This window comes from Colias philodice, chromosome 3, assembly GCF_061535455.1.
Source record: "Colias philodice isolate Cphi_HAF_F1 chromosome 3, ilColPhil1 Martin Lab GWU primary, whole genome shotgun sequence".
In the NCBI taxonomy this organism is placed as follows: Eukaryota; Metazoa; Arthropoda; class Insecta; order Lepidoptera; family Pieridae; genus Colias; species Colias philodice.
The window spans coordinates 5,475,884-5,497,153 of NC_143088.1; the positions used below are offsets into that span (position 1 = coordinate 5,475,884).

The 21,270-nt window shown below is 31.7% G+C and overlaps 1 protein-coding gene across 10 annotated transcripts in view; it reads left to right on the forward strand.

Moving 5' to 3' along the window:
• sick (sickie) overlaps positions 1–21,270 on the forward strand; it is a 183,371-nt gene that overhangs the window by 145,434 nt on the left and 16,667 nt on the right. For 9 of the 10 annotated variants that reach the window (XM_089714291.1, XM_089714289.1, XM_089714292.1 and 6 more), the window contains 3 exons: positions 593–721; positions 859–953; positions 1,721–1,795. In XM_089714291.1, the coding sequence (XP_089570417.1) occupies positions 593–721; positions 859–953; positions 1,721–1,795 (299 nt within the window). The remainder of the gene's footprint in view (positions 1–592; positions 722–858; positions 954–1,720; positions 1,796–21,270) is intronic. The other variant, XM_089714290.1, reaches the window with a different exon arrangement.

A 21,270-nucleotide genomic window follows, 5' to 3' on the forward strand; every position in this document is an offset into this window, starting at 1 on the left:
TTGTCACGATCGTTTTCCACAGATATTCTTTATTTGATTTTAAAATAAATGGTGCATATTCTGATTAGAAAATTACTTACCGGTGGAAGGAAACATCTCTGCTAACTCGGCCACTCACAGCTGTGGAGTTTCTACAGTTTATAACGGCGTAATTCGGCATTTTACTTTATTCAGCTTCACGTCTTTCCTTGGCGAACTGCAAGCGCGGACTGAGTGTAGGCCAGCGTCAAGTAAGTTTCATAATCTTAGTTTGGACACGGGAAGTACATACACTCGCTTAGTCTATCTTGATACATGTCTGTGGCTGCAACACACCATGTTTACTCACGCACGTGTCAGAAACAACTGAACAAGCGACCACCAAGCGACGAACAGACTTGTGGAATGGTAACCACCTGAGCGGCGACAATGTCACGCGCGCTTACGACTTCTAGTGTCTTGTTATTTAGATTTCTATGATTACTCCCTTTTTTTATTCCTAAAGTTTCTTTGTGTTGTAGCCATTTGTGAAAGTCTTCCAGCTTCTTACATTAATGAGCATGAAACGATAATATTTCTGTCATCGTTATCGTACATGTTATTGTTGTGGTAGGTCTAAACTACGGTGTATCGGAACCGCCGTCCCCCTCCCCACGCTCCGCGCTGAGCCCAACGCACCAGCCCGCCGCCGTCATACACACGCCCAGGCACTCACACCACTATCCTAAGAAAAACGATGAAGGTGAGTTTCCCCCATTTTTTGCCTATGTCTATGTTTTCTGTTTAAAAATTGTCATTTATAAACTGTGATACTTAGTATCTATATTTTTTACTCGTCCCTGAAAATTAGGACAAAATATAATCATGTACACATTTCAGTACACGGTTCAACCGCATCCCTTGTGTCCACTGCGTCATCGCTCGCGGCGGGCGCGGGCGCGGACGAGCGGCACGCGCATGAGGTAAATACGCCTGTACGTAACCAAACACACGTAGGTGCATTACTTTCATCTAGTTTTAAGTCTAATGTAAGTTGTAAGAGATTTCTATAGATCTAGAATGGTGAGTGTATAAGAAAGATATTGGAGGCCCTTATCCTTTTTACTTACCCTTCCCAGTTCTTGATTCTCATCTTCAACCTTCCTTATACCATACCTTTTAAAGTTGACCTGCAAATAGCTTTTTGCCTTTGGAAATGTTCATGAACGGTGCTAGCGCTTACCATCAGGCGATCCACCAACTCTTGCTGACATATGACCTAAAAAAAGACTCATATATGAAATCATTATAAAAAAACTGCCTGTTGCAGTATTTTTTATATTTTGATTGTAAAATAATCTTTTCAACAGTGCATTACAGTACAGATATTTCATTATTCATTTATTTCAAAAACATTTCATTAACATATTGCCAGTATAAATCATAACGTTATGCATATTAATTTCATAATTGAAAATCATCATAAACTGCAATAGAAAGTCGAAATGTATCTATGTATTTATATATTATAATGTTATACTGTATAATTTTATCTGTAGTTAAATATTATAATACGATAAGGTCTTTTTCTCTTTCGTTTATTAATAGTCAGAAGTGCATTCGTTACAAAATACCCCCCACGTAAAAGTAAAATTGTTGCATAGAAATTAAACATTACTATGTTTGTGTTTAGAATATTTTCTTCTAGATCTCAAACGATATTTTTATGCCAAATTTGTTCTAAACTTTAATTTTATTCTAGGTTCGCAAGTTACGAAGAGAGTTGGCGGATGCGAAAGAAAAAGTTCACACCCTCACAACGCAGCTCACAACTAATGTAAGTATTTCTTATGTACTTTATTTAATTCATTTATGTACTTTATTGTAAATAACTTTTGTATGGTTACCATTTGAATACTTTTACTTCCTTCAGCAAGTTTAAGTTCCTGTGGCTTGTGGGTGTATTTAAAATAGAAGTGTATATTCATATTTAAAATCGTTATAAAAATACAATATGTATGTACTTATGTAATTTGCTTCTGAAATGCAAATTACAGCTTGCAAAAAAGGGAGCTTGTTAAATATTATTTTTAGTGTTGTATTGTATGTTAATTATTTTTAAGTTTTGTATTCGCCGTCAAAAGAAGTCTACTTATATAAAGTATTATATTATAAAGTTCCTTGAATTTGACCAGTGCTACGAAATTTATGAATATGTTTTGTAATATATCAATTGTAATATTTTGCTAAATTAACTAGTTATTTAAAATTTCTAGAATTCATAACAAAAAAAAAACAACGGCGCTCTATTCCTGTAACAGGATAGGTACATGTGCGTTCTACTGGTATAAGCTCTAGTACTAGTTGTTACTGAACGAAGTGTCAAATGTAGCATACACCTAGGCCATCGAGAAAGTATTAGTGGGTAAGAAACACAAAACCACATGGTCTGAATTTTTCCACAAAAGATAGAGAACATTTCGAACAAAAAAGGTATCTATGGTTATTCCACTTGCTGACAAAATTTAAAATAAATACTATGAATGTTGGTGTATATCATAGCATTCTAGCTGCATCAGAGTGTGGTGCAGCTAGAATGCTATTCAACTTTAAATTTCAAATATATAATAAATATTTGTACAAGGATGGGATTGTCAAACTCATTTTGGACAAAAATCCCTAAATAAATAAAAGATTTAAAAAAAGTAAAAAAATATTACTATAATATTTCGCATATAGTAAACCGAGGTCGGTTTACTATATGCGAAATATATTACTCATACTATAATAATTATAGTAGGTACTTTAATTATTATACTATGAGTAATCCGATATATTTTTACGAGCTATACGAATAATTTATATATTGGTTATTGTAATATAATAGCCACAATCGAGCATGATTGCCCTTGGCTTCCAAAAATAAAGAAAATCGATCAAATCTCATATTACATGAGTATATGAGTATCTTATCGAAATAACGACCTTTCACAAATGAAATAGTCGAAGAGTCAGTGTTAAGATATTATGTAGTATTTTTGTGGTATTTATTACCTGCTTCTGCTACGATGGCTATGATTATAATTAAATAAAAAGAGTTAGTTTACAGAGTTAATAAAAACTTTGCAGAGTAGGTAGGTCGTGATGTTGGAACTAATCAAATCACTATCAAATGACAGCTTGCTTAAAACCCATAAACAAATGTTATATCTAGGCATTAATTATTATATTATTAGGTAACATTATTTATGTAGTAAACTTACTATCAAAACCTTAGTTATTTGAATTCATTCTATATAGGTATAATATAAAATTTAAGAATAAAAATAAGTTACACAGCTCTCTGCGCATACGCTCTATATGACATGTAAGACGCGGGTAATATAAGACGTTGACAGTGTGATTATGACACCGAACGTGATGCCACTGTTGGTAGTTAACGAACATATTGTCACTTTATATCCTACTGTCAGTAATGTGGTTACCGTTCATGTTCTGTGGTCATTTTACTAAATCAAAGTTAAATTATCGTCATTGAATTTGATGAATCTATGATGAGCATAATATATCAATCGATTTTTCTTTGTTATTTATAATATTATCTGAAAGTTCATTTGTTTAATTAAATATAGATATAGGTCACATATAATTATAATAAAGAGTAGATGTATGCTAGAGTTTCTAGAAAGAGGATCACATCACAGATAATATTATAGAGCCAAAAGTGTTTTTTTTTATTATCATTACTTTTGTACACAAAAGTCAAAAATGTTCTGCAATGACATGCTAAAACTTATAATAAAATATTATGAGTACGGTCGCCTCCTTATTGAGCGTTGAAAAAGTGGAACAATATGTGTTACCGTACTGTGTTCAAGTTTTCATTAGAATCTATACATATAATAAAATCGTAGGAAAGTCAAAACTGTACATTGAATATTTTTTTAAAAGAATACATAATCCATGATCTATAATCGATATAGAAGCCAAAAACATAGTTTTTAGAATTTTTGTCTGTTTGTCTGTTTGTCGGTTTGTCTGTTTGTCTGTTTGTCTGTATGTTTGTCCAGGCTAATCTCAGAAAGTACTGCACGGATTTACTTCAAATTTTGCATGAATATTACTAACAGGTCGGGTCAGGCTGTTATATACATATTATCATGCTATCACCTTCGGGGGAGGAGCTGTGAACCTTTATTTTTCTTACGTATTCTCTGTACTACGACAGCGTACAATATAAAGACTCATGTTTAAATGTTGTTTTTGAGTAAGCCATGCTATTGTCTACCTTTACACTATAAAAACTACATCATTTAAGTAATTTTGGCAGAGAAACAGTATAATGAATCTTAGTAGTATAAAGACAAATTTAAAACAGCGCCATCTATGAGATTTCATTAAAATTAAATCAATTTACATAATATTAACGCTCCTTGGAAATTCATAATTTAAATATTATGATGTTGGTGAGTTTTTTTTTTTTTTAAGTTAAATAAATAATTCATATCTTCCCAGAGTAAATTTCAGGTGCGCTTATATTTCATGTGAATATACTAAATTTTTGTAAGTGAGGGTAGATGTTAATTATTTGATGTTAGTTACAGTTATATAGGTAAGAAACGTAGTATTTGTATTCTCTTTGGGTAATAGTAGATAACAGTGATTGTGTTCATTGGTTACATTTTTAAAAATCTTTATAATTATATAGTTAAACTCATGTTTTTAATTAGTTAAAGTTATGACAAAATAAGAAAATGATGAAATTTTATTTTTATCATGTATAACTTTTACAAGACTATATTATACGCCCAAAGAAGGTCACTTTAGTTCTTGATAAAACATTATTTGTTAGTAGCTTTTTATTAAAATTAGGTACACTTATCTTTTGATTTTTTTTTATTTACAGATTCAATGTTCATAAAAATTGACGATTTGCGTGAGGATGTAGTGGAAATTAGTAACCTTGCGCGTGGTCAATCAATATTCAATACATATTATAATAAAATTCTAGAAAAGTGATGTCTGTACAATGAAAATATGTAAAAAAAATAGCAGGGGTTATTATTAAATCGATCTCAAACCCAAAACTGTAGTTATAATTTTTTTTGTCTGTTTGTCTGTATGTTTGTGCACGCTAATCTCAGAAACGGCTTATCCGATTTAGATGCGGTTTTCACTAATATATTGTGGTAATCTTCATTTAACATTAAGTGTTTATTTCATGTTAATCGGTTTGTAAATAAAAAAGTTATGACCATTTAAGTATTCACGGCGTACATTTGCAAAGGCATTCTATTGTACACTATACAGTGTACGATAAAACGTAAGTTATCTGTTATACGCTACAGTAATTATTACTTATAAATGTCCAGGTGATCATATCGAAAGTCCCCAAGGGTGGGGGGGTAAGCTGAGGTAGTAGGGGGGGAAGGGGTCAAATTAGAATTATGCTTACTTCTAGGTAAATTTTATACATAAAATGTCCTTTGAATTATGTCGTATTATATTTTTAACCCCTTTTAACCATTTTTAACCATCAAAAAGATGGGTGATAAGTGTTTGACCGCTATGTTTGTCTGTTTGTGCCACCGTAGCTCGCTAACAGGTAATACGAATTAGATGCGTGTTAGGCAGCATATTTTCCGGCGCTGGTTCTTAGATAAAGTGTATCAAAATCGGTTCATCCATTTATTATACCTAGGTATATAGAGGTAAAAGTGGGAATGTGGGAAAAAATATTAGTTATATTTTTATCCAATTCGGTTTATCCATTTATTAGATTACAGCGGTGAAAGTGGGAATGAACAATAATCGAATGTGGTCAAATAATATACTCAAGCGGCATATCAAAATATAAAAGAGCAACGTGTTTTATCGAAATCGGTTCATCCGTTTATTACATTTAGGGGTGACAGTGGTTAGATAAATAAACCAAATGGAGCATCAAACGACAGGATATGACGTGTACATATAGGTATAATTAGATAATATGGTTTACATCAAAATCGGTTCTGCCATTTACTAGGTGTGGAAAGAGAAGGGTTGAAAGTCTGTGAAAGAAGAGGGGGATATGGGAGCGAGAGGATAGCCACACCCTGGAAATTTTGAACTCTACTCAAAGCCACATAGGCCTGGCTCTTGGCAATTTTTTTTCCTAAAGATACCACTTCTTTTGCCACTGTGATCCATTACAATTTGTGCACGGTTACGGCCCAACTTAAAAGATGTCAAGGAGCAACAAACTTATAGATATCAATATGATGTAGGAATGTAATATGGAGGTAGAGGTAGGTCTCGCTCACTTGAAAATATCACATGAAAATAAGAAACCGTAGTTAAAAATTTAAAAATTAAAAAGAAAAACCCAACGCAACGAAGGAAAAGGAATAAATAATAATTTTACAAACTTCCCGACGATCTTTAAAATTAAGTACCATTATAAAAAAAATATAATTGTATATAAATGATAATGATGGTATGGCAGCCCCGATGACTTTGTTTTTTTATTTTTATAAATATTTAAAATGGTATTTATTTTTAAAGATCTTCGGGAAGTTTGTAAAATTAGTGAAACTTTTATTACATCGTCTCAAACTTTTTGGTCTGTGTAGCGCATGTCGCGTGACGGTCGGCTGCCGAGTAGGTATAAGGCAGTGTTCGGAGTCATTATCGTACAAATACGATAATTTTGTGCCTAAGTTTCACTTTTACCGTGGTTTCATAAAACCACACAACATTTTTTCCTTTTTCTATGCACTTTTCTTCGTTGCGTTGAGTTTTTTTTTTTATTTAATTTTTATTGCACGGTCTAAACGGTTTAGTTACTACGGCGTGAGACAGGAAAGATCTGAGCGCTGAGACAAACGTCAAAACGCAAAGGAATAGAATCCGCTATCGATTCTTATTATTGTCTTAAGCGTATGATGTTTTGATAAGGATTTGTTCACCTTACCAACGACGACGACGACCACGAACAAAATTTTCATCCAGTCGTAATTTAACAAAATTGTGCAAAACACAATTAAAAATAAATTATTAAAATTTCCTGTCGTTCTGGTGATTGGAATTTTTATTTTTGAGATCAACGAATGAAAAAATAGATTTTTCGTAGAAACGGTTATATATATTGTCAAAAACATCCATACAAGGAAGGAATTTATTTTTATTTTTTAGCTCAGTTTAGTAATAAATTTTACTAACAGTTCGTTTAATTATTTATGGTAGTACGTGTTTATTCAATAAAAGTTAAGTAGTAACTACCTACTATGCAGTCACTATTCCACGCGGACGAAGTCGCGGGCACAGCTAGTTTCTAATAATACGGCCGTATGACACAGATCAGTTAATGAGATAATAGAGTTAGGGTCGAACGAGTCACACGGCCACAACACGGGAGACTATTATTCCTTATTCGGCGTTAAGAATGTGTGCCAAACGTCAACACTGCCTATCTACTTCTGATCAGATGGCTATACACTCAAACTTAATCTTTAAAACATTAACGAATAATAATATTCATAAGAATCCGGTAGCTTAAACTTTAAAGTCCATAAACGTATTAGCGACTAGCGACATGCAAAATTAATTATACGACCTTTGAATAGACCAAATATAGAAATAAATAAAATGTAGCGACTGCGGTAGCCAAGTCAATAGCCGCCATAAAAGGCGTTCGTGCGTCCTAGGCTACGCATATTTAATTAAAATTATTTATAGCTGTTAAACATTAGGAACAGTCTTACGTAAGGGGTCAAATATATAAAATGTCAACAGTTTCAAAGTGCATGCATAGAGTTCAATAGAGTTATTTACATTGCAAACTGAAAACAAAATTTACAGACTGTTCAAACCGCTACTTATTAACAACGTACTTACCTACTTATTAAAATATTAACAGAAGCCATAGAAATGTAATATTTATACATTATTCAACGTCTACAATAATTTAACGATAAGTTCGAAACCGGTTAGGTCAAGGTGTATCGACGATAACTTATTTTAGGAGCAAAACAATAAATCAATGTACCAGATCTTAGACGTAAAAGACGGGTCGTAAAGTTTAATGTTTAAAAACCATTTGACTTTAGGACATTGGAGCGTTCCTTAAAAGCAAATCATTTAAAATCGTTTTTATATGGCTAGTTGAAGTATTTATTAATTTGTTCGTCTTGATGTCCTTAAATAACCTTGAAAACTTGAAAAAATATAAGCTACGTATTTAGAATTGTAATAAAATTTAGCATGAATTATGTATAATGTATACCTGCTTAATAAGTTTCAATCTTAAATGTTTGGAATCCAGCTAAACAATGGATTAAGGTTCATGTGATTATAATAATTATAATTTATTAACACGACACTGTATAAGTTAGTGGTACTTACGTAATCATTGTTATTTATTAACCAAAGAAATAATGACGTTCCATACAGAATTAATTTCAGCTTCATTTAAATGATTTCTAAATAATAGAGAAAGCGAAAATAATGAACACCGTATTCAAACCTTTTGTTTAAGATTCATTTGAATGGACTTTATTAGTGTGGAAAAAGCAAATATTTCCCACACTTTGAATTCAGAAAATGCAACGAAACCTAGCTAAACTAATTAGTATATTCTGAAGAGTGAAAGAAATTTATATAAACATCTATTAATTCACCTCGTACATTAGAAACCAAAAACATGAAAAGAAATTTTCACTTTTAATGAATTAATTTCTTAGTAAATACTTAGTTTCACTAGAATATTTATTTATTGAGTAACACTTTAATATAACCATACGAAAATGAAATTATGTTACAGTTTTACACAAAAACACAGTACAGTTTATTAGGCGGCCTTATCACTTAGCAGTGATCTCTTCTAGGCAACCAGGGATATTTTAGGTGGTGGAATAACATTGACGTAGTTTTAAAAGCTCAGATCAAAGCTCAGTTCCTATATGCACGACACTGACGAAGCTGCGTTAATTAATCTACGTATCCGACTTGTTTATTATTATTATTTTTTGTGTTTCTAAAGTGAATCGAGAGCTTTATGAAAATTTTATTAATATAAAACACTCCAACTACTAGACCATTTATAATAATCATAATATCTCGCCTTTGACTTTCATCTAAAGAACTCAATAATCAGACTGAGAAATCAGTTCCATTTAAATTAATCATTGAATCAATTTAAATCTAAGGACAAAGAAAGGGCACGAGTTTGAATGAGAGTCGTTCTGGACATTTTTGTTCTCTTAATTTACAGCTACGTAAAGCGGTGCCGCCATAAATAATTCAACACAAGGGCTAAGCAAGAACATTCATCGTTCTTGCGCTGCTATTGTATTAGTTTCTATATTTTAGTCACACTTACGAAGAAATGTACACACAAATCATTATACTTAGTAACACTAGGTACAATGGTTATTTAAGCATCCTTTATTTCAAGAGTAGTGGGTTTAGTGTTGATGCAATACTTTTGTTCCTAACCACAAGCTTTACAAGTAATGTTTACGTTCTAACATTTAATCATATATTCAGAATGTGCACTGACAACTCATAATATTTGGCAGCTTTTCAAAGGAAGCACAGGTCGTATGTTGGCTAGGAGCCAGATCGAGTATCTGAATGTAGTGAACAATCAACAAACCAATATATCTTTTTATGTAAAAAAACTTGTAACTTAGATGAAAAAGTCAGATAAATTCAAATATATCCAATATTTTTATTGTATCTGTACATAAAGAGAAAAAATATTTAAATATTTACCAAAGTTTCTTGATTTTTATGAACTATGACTTTTTTCACCAGAAACAGTTCATGAATCACAAATAATCTCATAACTCTACATAAATTTCAAAAATATTTTTATTGTTCTTATATTTTTCAGGCTTAAGACTTGACCTTTGATTTTCCTTTCATCTTAAAGGTATATCTAGATATACTTCTGTATTATACATATCCTACTCGTTATTATAATTTTGCTCTTGAATATGCACATAATGTACACAACCAAAATTATATGAAATAATCTCGAAATTTTTATTAAGAGAAGTTTAGTGACTCTACTCATATTAGGAATATATACCTCAACCCTCTCAGTATTTTTTTTATCGTTGTTTCTAACAATATACAGTACAGTAAACTAGGAAAATCAATCGCACTACACATTTCTGTAGAAAAATGTATTGAATTTATAAAGAGTAATTTTCCTTTGCGAAAACTCCCGTAAGTATTGATGATCATGATCTGTCTGTGTTGTTTAGTTTCCGTGACTCAGTATTATTTAGTTGTTCACTATCGCCAAGTATACTACTCGAAGTCGAACGGCAACCTCAGAACAAAAACCCACGACCAGTATGATTTGAAACTTCTTTGCGGTCGGACGTACGCGCGTTGTTCTTTTGAGTTAAGCGCGCTGCTCTATGCGATAACTTAATACAAAATTCGGACAACTGTGGATGTTTCTTGTGATAAGTGTAAATAGATTGTGTTATCTAGTGCATATCAATGTGTTGCAATTATTTATAAGCGATATTTGGTAGTACCAAATGTAGAGTTCTCGTCTCCAAGACGTAAACATGTTTGCTTACTATTTGTTGATACGTTTCTACGACATCCGCGTTAAGACCTTTTGTTTTATCAATTGGAACGTTTTTGTTTAATCAATCCGTGACATTTACTATACAAATATTATCATATTTGGTATAATGGAAGATTAGAATTTATTCAATGTTTATTTGAAAGTCGATATTTAATCGTACCTGTTATTAATTAAATGATTTTATTACTCTATAAATAATTATTTGTGATTATAAGCATATAATAAATATATACACTAAATATTTAAAACTTCAATAAACCCACCTTAAAAATTGTTTAAAAATGGTTTAGGGTAGCACTGTCGTTGTGTGAGAATTAAGAGCAGGTAACTGCATCCCCTTTTTTAATGATATTTTTAAACCCTCTACAAGGTATATTGCTCGGGCCTTATTCACTTGTACGTTTTATTCTTCGAATGTCATTGTGATAAAAGTGACGGAGAAGGTTATTGTTAGCTAACTTGTTGAAGAGAAACCACTATTGTCATTGTTTATATCAACTACTTTACACATTTGGACTCAACGGCCGAGGTCCATTCCGTCGTACCTAGTGAAACTTGTTAATTTGCGAAAATTTTACTGCCTGATAACATCAACAATAAACATCAAACATATTATTTTAGAAGGTCGGCCTTCTAAAATAATATGTTTATGCCAGAATATGATTTTATTAGTGGCAACCCTTTGATATCAATCTTGTTTGATGTGTTTTTATAGAGCCAAGTTTATGAGGGCCTCTCGTTTTGGTTTCTTCAAATTGAAACATAAATATTTTAATTACACATCAAGGAATAAAGGAATAAACTGCATAGTTACGCTTTTACCATACAAAATACATATTTCCGTGTATGTTCTACAAACAAGGTTCTATGTATACGTATATATGTATATGGACAGAAGCAAGTAATTAGTGAACATCCAACTATTTAAAAAGCAAATACCTATTCTGTTTTCATTTTATTGCAAGATGGTTTTACATAGCTACAGCCTACAGCATAGAGCGTCTCTACATAGAACTACGTCTACGTCTCTATACAATACCTATTATCAAATACAGTTTATAACATTTGGTTATCTTGATGACTTTTTAACATATTCATACGTTAGTTTTTGTGCAGCTGACCATGAATTATACATAATTATAGTAATGTAACAAAAAAGAAAAAATAACGATAATTTCCTCACATTAGTTTAAAATTTTAAGCTTGTATCCAATGTCATAATTCATATCATATCATTCGCATAGTAAAGACAAAACGATATTTACTGGCAGTCTGCAGTATCTTCAATCAGACAAGCGCCTCCACAGCTCACTCAATTGAGGTTAATTCATATGGAGACTGGCCAGATACATGTGGAGTTCGTTTTATTTATTCGTTCAATAAACTAAATAGCCTAGTAAATTTAGTTCATGTTCATAAGGAAGTCAATGTAACGTGAAATTGTTTGTGAACAATTGCTTATTCATTCACATCATGTTATAATTATAGAGATATTAATAGATAGAGAATAAATTAATATATGTATGAGAAGGTATGCTTATACTAAAAGATCTCAAGTTTACCTCACTGTTTTTATAGTGGCAACCATTACACTTGTGCTTTGTAGAGTTACGAAACATAATCCTTTTATAGGGAACAAAAAAACGTGTTCAATTGTTTACAGAAGCGAGACAACGAACTCGTAAAATGTATATAAAATAATTTGAACTTTTACATGTACATAGAACAGAACAATAATAAAAACAAATGATCGTGTAAATGAAACAAATACAAAATTGAAATATAAAGTACTGAATAATATCACATATCATATTAAATGATTTAACATAGAGCTTTTTGAGCTTTTGAAAGAATTTTTATTCAATTAGAACTATAGTAGGACTATAATTTATTTATGAGACCAAAGTTTGATTCTATACAAGTATAAAATGTAATGGTTCTACCATTTACGATTGAGAATTACCTATTATTTTCTGTAAAATTGACTTACATCAGCGTAATCACAATCCAAGTGAACTATAATATTTAATGGCATCCGTTGCAGAAATGTTTAAACTTGTTATTATAAATTATAATATGCTAGACAAATTTTATTGGTATTATTTGAAGACCTAGTAAGTTATTGATATTGATATCAAATAAATAAATGTTATTTTACATTCAAACAAGCATATTTCTAGGCAACCAATTTAATAAAATTTTGCGCATTGAATTACATATCCCTATTCAAGATAAATTGAGTTACATCGTAATGAATACTAGACCCTCTTAACATTGCTTAACCATGCGGGTGATATTTCATTGTTTAATTCCAAGGATCAACAGCCATATTATTTATGTATGAAGTGATACACAATACACCGTTATATTATGGTTAAATTGCAAAGCTACAGCTTAATATTAATACGCAATGTCTTAGTCAATACGTTAAAACTAACAAACACTTCAAACGATATATTTTATTCGTTAAAAATGCGGGAGAATTTTAACATGCTTTTTTACTTTGACATTAATGTTCTCGCAAAGTTATCAATGAATACGTAATATTCTTAAACCCGTTGATAGTTTACGTCATCAGCAACCGTCGACATCGGCCTTGACAGGACCACTTTACTGTATGACCTTCCAAAAATTATAATATTATTACTTTTTTTGTCCGTTGTAGATACGAATTTTGATGAACACTGTAATTTTAAAATAATTATAAGTCAGATTTTTTGTGAAGTTAACATACTTAATTGTTATTAATTTGACGTGTAAATTAAAATAACAAGAATTTTACGCACAATCAAACAGACTTAAAATGATTTTTAAAAATTAACAGCACGCATATTCTCGGAAAGCCCTTATGAAGTATACCAACTGGTTTTGAAGTAAACATACGATTAGGTGGAAACATCCGTAAGTGGTTCAACCGCTATTATCCTACATAAAAGTGGGGAGGAAGGAAGCTCTACAAGTACGGCTTGTATCTATTCAGGAAGCGCTGATCCCAGTCTCATTAAGTAGGATAAGCTCGGATCAGAATTTAGTTACACTTTTTGCTTATTGGTTATAGTACTACTTTTCGCTGTTTGAAATAAGTATGTGCGAGCAAATAGTAACAATAAAAATATCTTTCAATGCCTTGATAAAGCCGTAGCCCAGAACAATAGTTAAAAAGTATTCTCTTATCACTCGCCCGACCAAATCATCAAGATAAGCTATTGTTATCTAAAGCTTAAACGTTTTTAATAAATAGATAATCGAGCTATTTAGTTTTTTCGTGACATTTTTTATTAACTCCAGTTGTTAAATTTGGTTTGCTGAATATAAAGTTGGCAGTGTATAGAATACAAATTCGTCACAGTAGATCGGTTATTCCTGATTAGCATAACAATAGAAGTTGAGGCCAGAGGTTAAACGGGTTCCTTTATAAATTCTGCCAAGCATATATGACAAACAGATCCGCGATAACAACGCCTAGCCCACGCAGTCTAAGAGAAGATGAACCAATGAATCTTGTCACGTGTTTTTTATTGTATGAATATGTATTGCTTTTGATTTTTTTCAATATCTATATAATAATAATTAGACTGCCGCACCTAAATTATGATATAAATGTGCCCTAAATAAAAATAATTGTTACCATACAGGTACTGAAAAACATCGATAAGAATACCCTTATCAATTTGTCGTCTTTTGTTTAATGTGATCTTATTGAAACTCCTTGACCGCGTTTTCAAAATAAAGTTTAAACAGATGACGCTGTTATGTACCTCTCTTTCATATCAAATATCTTCTGGTTACGTTATGCTCCGAGACTCGCTGAGCCATGTGCACGACAGATGCGGCATTCGAGTCTCTATACGTAAAACTTGTTCTACATTATTTCTTCGTTTTACATATTCGCATTGTAATAAGGACCAACATAAACATTACTACTTCTAACTTCCTTGCTTTTGTCTGTCTTCACCTATGTGATAAGATATACGAATGAAGTATCGTGTTTCTGTGAGCATCTATAGAAAACAGACGTATTTACATGTAAATAATATTGCAATTATATATTATTTCAAGATCGTATATTTAACGATAACAACACTTAAGTACATGCATTCTACCTCCGCTCGAGTTGTCTTTAGATTATCAATATCCTTTTTTGCGCAGAACGTTGATTTGCGTTCATACTATGATAATGAGTAATCCACATATGTAGAGAATACGTAATCATTAGTATACATATATAGATGGAATTTAAGTTATTTCCTATAAAACGTGTATAAAATGTATAAGAGCTGTTACATACGTAGAATTAATAAAATCTCTAGTCTAGTAAATTGATGTGAATTTTAAAATAACACCCAAAGTGTTCATACATTCAAAAACCTGTTTGCGAAACGGGTAGATACTTTCTAGACACGCAATTCGATCCCGTCAAATAGTATCAATGCTTTCTACATTTGATTCGTACCTATAATATATCATCTTGGTAAAAGCGAAACGTTGGACGCAGTAATGTTCATAAAAATTATGTATTTGCGTACCTTTATATTTGCTTTTATGTGAAAGGTATATACTATATAGGTACTATAAACAGCAAAGATTTGTTCTCAATAACTAACATTCCCACTATTTGTTAGCATTTTCATCTCAACGCATTCAGTCATTACTGCTTCGCTAAACAATCGAATCCCAAACAGTATGTGGTACATATAAATACCGTTAAGGTTATGATCTGTTTACAATAGGTTTTTGTGTAAGTAACTTTCTAACAAACACTAGTGGTTGCACCATGCATGTCAATTTGGCATTCCCATATTTAATGGTAAAGACTAAAGATGACAAACTATAATTGAAATCATTTATTATTTCTATTAAGTTTTAATACAAGTTTTCTATCAAAAGTTCCTCTCCTTAAAAACATATCAAATTTGAAAATATATTCTCAAGAGCGCCAAAAGAAATTGTATAAAATATACTCTACTATTTTATGGTACATGTATGATCCTTGTATTCACGTACACAGTCATTTCTCCATATAGGTTTATATCATAGATAAATATAATATATCCAACGCATATATCTGTAATATATACCTATACAATATAAATAATAAAATAGTATTGACACAATTTAACAAAGTTCACAGTTATCTCGTCACTTACAGCGGTTAACACAAGGAGATACATAAATTACAATAACATTATATCTGTCGTTTAAATCATGTTTATTGATGTGATTCAGTGTTTACTTATGGATTGCAATAAAATAAATACAATTTATAATACTTAGGACTGATTTATCCTTAGATTCAATCCTTAGTTGAAACTTATTCTTCGAATATCTTAGATACGTATTACCTATATACCTACACCTATATGTAACAACCATTTTAATAAATGTGTTCTAATTGTCCGTTTTTTGCTAATCTACAAGACATTTTTATATTGTTGTGTAATAATTGTTTGGGCGTATAGATTGAATAATCGGCATTTAGTAGAAATGCAGTGAAACTAGAGTATTGATAGTGAATATAGGTGCACAGTCACTGCATCTTCGTAGAGTCGGAGCACAGGTCGTTGATACGAAATTACAGGCATAACCCTACATTAGTCAGAGTGAGATAGCTATACAAGTATTCAATTTTTCACTGTTCCTTCTAAGGTTCTCAAAGTTCGATGCAACAAAAATTAAAAAAAAAAAACCTTCATGTGGCTTTTCTTTTAACTATTTATGAAGCTTTTCCTTGTCGTACTTAAATTTAATTATATAATAATATAACTCATAGCCTGATAAATCAATTCTAAAATGTTATTAGAAAAACTTAATCAAATTGAAATATACAAATTAATAATTATGCCGTCAAATTGTCTTTCTTTGAATATTTCAAATAGCATAAGTATGAAGAAAGTTATAATAATAAGTACGCATACTTTGAGACACCGAGCGCAAGGGCTTGAACTCCCCTCGGTCTTGGCACAGTTAGTTTAATGCAAGCACTCGTCTGTCCCATGATTAATTATTTGACCCGAATAATGATTGTATGCTCTGTTTGAATATTAACAAGGTATAATTTTATGAAAGAATGTAATTAACTTTTACTTACCTATAAATACCAATACATTTATCACTGTAAACAAAGAATATTAAGTGATTGACATTACCACTACATTGCGGGATGCGGGTTCGAATCCCTCGTGATCGATTTTTTTCTATTCTTTATAAATTTATATTACCACATAATATGTGTTAGTGTAGGAATCTATAAATTTTTGTATGAAGTCATTGGGGTTTAAATGTTGAAAGTACGTTGAATAAAGATTAATATTCACAACGACTATTATAGTCATTCTTAGACCCTACGAACAAAGTAAGCATATTAAGAATACATAAAATGGCGTTAGTCATGTCTTCTTCGAATACTCATTATTTATTCATTTAAATAAAAAACGTACATTAGAGTCTTAAAACAAATGAAATAGAAAATTAATTTATTTAAAGATAAACAAACCGACAAACAATCACATGATATAATTTAAAATGTGATTGAATTTATTCATAAAACCCTTAGGCCAATTGCTCGAAGTTAAGGTATCATTATCCGATTCGAATTTAGTTACAGCAGGTAAAGTTATTATAGTTTCGTAATAACAACATTAGATAAACATTACAATAAATCTGCATGTCTAAATTCTCGTTCAAGTCAGTAAAGTCAAAGTGAGTACCAATTAAACAATAACTTACAATAACGTCACATTGTGTGGTCAAGTTTATGCCTATAATAACAATATAATGTTAAGTAACATGGAACATTCTATGTCGAAATGGTGTAAGATATGGATTCACTTCCCCAACTAATGAATCATGAACCGTTAAAAATCAGATCCGCAGCTTTCACTTATTATTATGGTATCATTTGTTTAAGAATACCTATTAACTAATTTTATTTTCATATTATATTATTATAAATTTAATTAATTTCTTAAATGGTAAAAAAACACATTTTTTAAATACATCATTATTTGCAAGCATATTATGTGTCTTGCTCAATTATTTATAAACCTTTTATTGTTTAAATGCCCTAATTATATGTACACCGGATGCAGTCACCATTCGCTCTTAGAAATTAGCGACAGCTGATACAAGATAAAGATAATTACAATTATTTTGCACACTCACATATACTCGGAACAGGTGCCTCGTGGCTAGTTTTGAATTAGAAAGTATATGATGATATAAAGGTGTTAATCAAGATTGTTTTATGACTAAAATTATTATGCCAATACAGCTGTTCAGTTACTAATATAGGTACCTTCTCAAGTTTACGAGTAATTCAGTAGATTTAGTAATTTTATATGGTGCATTTTCTACTTAGTATCTTTTTACAGCTTCCCCAAGCCTAGTGCAGGCGTGGTTAAGATCTAATGGATCTCTAAATAGTTTAATAGCAGTGTTCTTCGTCATGTCTGAAGTACGATGCATGATTTAATAGAACAAGCTAAAAATAAATTTCATTAAGAGTGGTTTTCTAATCACTTGGCTTTAGTTATAACACTCGACAAACCCTTTGAATTTTTTACCAATAATATATCTTAAGTGCTCTCACGGACATATGCTACTATTGTTAATACTATTGGTTTCTTAAGTACCTATCTAGTACCTTCCATTATGACTTATATGATAAATATATCATATCACATATGTTAAATATTTTAATATGAATTATTAAAGTGAAACTTTTATTACATCGTCTCAAACTTTTTGGTCTGTGTAGCGCATGTCGCGTGAATCGCGGCTGCCGAGTAGGTATACTACTCGGCAGCCGACCGTCACGCGACATGCGCTACACAAAGCAGAGTTCGGAACCGTTCGAACTGTTTCACTTTTACCGTGGTTTCATAAAACCACACAACATTTTTTTTATTTTTTGTACGTTAATTAGTACGTATACCAAATATCGCTTGGAAATTATACATATTTTTACAATCCAACAGAATCAATATGTTTGCACATAGTATTGAAAGTTACTTTCAACCTAAATTATGTGATAAGTGTCAAATTTAAATAAAAGTTCGTCATGGCTGTAACTACATCGCCAACTTACTGCGGATCTCCTATTCACGATGGATTCGCTACAATTCGGGCACCGAGAAGTCGAATCAAGATAAGGAACCTGGTTGAACCAAATCACATAGCTAATCTACCTCAAAGGCATTCCGAGTATTTTACACTACAAAGAACCTCTAAAAATACGTTTTTAGAGAGTAGTTGTGGAGTACAGTACGTAACAACTGAAAATCAAAATGTTGTAAACAAACCTTCCAGAATTAGCTTTACCGAACCTATTTATGCCAAAGTCACTCCTCCACAGTCTATTTGTAATTCTCCTGTTAAACATGTAACTGGAAGGCAAGAGGTTAATTATGATTCTATCAATACAAAACCGCGACGAAGATTAAAAAGTTTAGAACTGTCAAGAGAATCTGAACTCGACAAAGATGAAAAACTCATCGTGGCAATGGTGAATAACGGTGATCGTCATTCGTATGAATCTAACATAGCAAACCAGGACGTTGTTGAACAACATTCCATCCGCACAGACACTACGGGATCTTCTGTTGACTATAGAAAGCGAAATAGTGATCGCGATAACTGCTCCGAGTCGTCGTCATATCTCACCGATAACGATAGGCCAATATCTAGTTATAGCGACAATTCTACAATACCATCCACAGATACTGAAGATGTATTAAAAGAATTGCCAAATAAATCCAGATTTCATAAATCACCTCAAAAATATGCTACGTTAAATATGAGAAGACCAAAGTTTATAGATCTTAAACAACCTGTTGTTAAGGAAAATTTATTTTATGGTAGTTTAAATAGAAACAAAATGGGATATCATTCGGAACCAAATACTCCACTTTGTGCGGATGTATCAGAATTAAATGATAGCTCTAATATTATAAATGACGTCCAAAAAATACCAAAAATGCCATTACAAAACAGAAACGGCTTCAGGCGTTCAATTAGCGAGACAAATGGTTTTTCAAAAAGACTGAGTTACAGGCATTCTTTTAGTGCTGATTTCAAACCACAACCTCTTATGAAAAAACCACACAAATGTTGTGAATGTATAACTGGAATACCAGCAGATGATGAGCGAGAATCAACACCAATCTCCAGGCCACTGGGCACCCTATATGAGTCGCAAGATGCAAAAATTGGCTGCCAAACCATTCTACGGTCGAAGCCTCCAGTACCATGGTGGGAATTAGCTATAAAGAAATCGCGTTATAAAAGCTGCCCAATCTTAGAAGATGTAAGTATTTAATATTTTAAGATTTTATTTACTCTTCTCTTTTCTTCGTGGTACAGCGCCGGCAATCTTATTTGCGTTAGTTAAGGTTCTGGTGACGACTACATGCACTTATGATTCGAATATATTGAAAACATCTTAAAACAGGTCAGGTTCAATCAACAGGTTAATAGTAGTCAATTTTTTGTAGCTTACACCTGTATTGAACTGGAATTTGTACAAGGTAATTGACTTCCGTTAGAAAAAATATAATTGATTCAGTTGAAGCGAATAAATGGCAACAGGTGGAAATAAAAAACATGAATAAATAAAATTATAAATAGGTACGTCAAGTTTTATTTCACCTGCAATTTTATATTTTTAGTTACATACAGATACACTCAATTTTTAAACCAATTATAAATCCGGGTAAAAGTCTACAGAACTTTTTACCCTCCCTTTATATTTAGAGCTCAATATGCCTTTTGCTCACAAACAGGTGCAGCATGCAGCAATATAATAACATCACAAAAAACGTGGCGTTCTCACAAAAAATCTTACCTGACTGCCAAAATGGCAATTATTTATTATTCACATGTCCGAGATTTGAAAAATCTTTCATTCATTTCTTTTTTCGAGTAAAATTTTATCTTCCCACGATAACAAAACCGGTATGACTTGGGTATATCCGAAATTATATTTCCATCAATCGTCAATAAATATAACTAAAATATAATATTTGTAGCAATTTGTATAATCCATACTAATATTATAAATGCGAAAGTAACTCTGTCTGTCTGTCTGTCTGTTACTCAATCATGGCTAAACTACTTAACCAATTTTCATAAAATTTGGTATGGAGATAATTTGATACCCGAGAAAGGACATAGGCTACTTTTTATCCCGGGAAAATGACGCAATCCCGGAAATCCCACGGGAACGGGAACTATGCGGGTTTTTCTGTGACTGCGCGGGCGAAGCCGCGGGCGGAAAGCTAGTTTTAACATAATTTTTCATAATGGACACTCTTATTTATACAACTTTATTTGTTCCTAAATTCGACGAAATAGACTATCAATAATCGCGACACGCAATTCATGCAAAAACATAATATTATAATAGCAAAAATTGATCTCGTTTTTACGGTCTGTTTTAGAAATCACAGATTTAGCAATATGCAAAATCTTATGTTAGGTATCTTATGTAAGTGTAATATTTGTAGTGAATGGCGCCCAGACTTACTTATTATACTATTTTTTTTTTGTGTAGGTAAATTAATTAGCTATAAATCTCTGTGATCACATCTATATCTATCCCTTGACCACTAATGTGCACCGCAACGACACACTTTCTTACGTCGCATCCGCGTTTGCCTTACAGCTTAACTTGTTTTATGGGTACATTATTTCAAACTAGAGCTACAGTTATTATACTACCTACACTT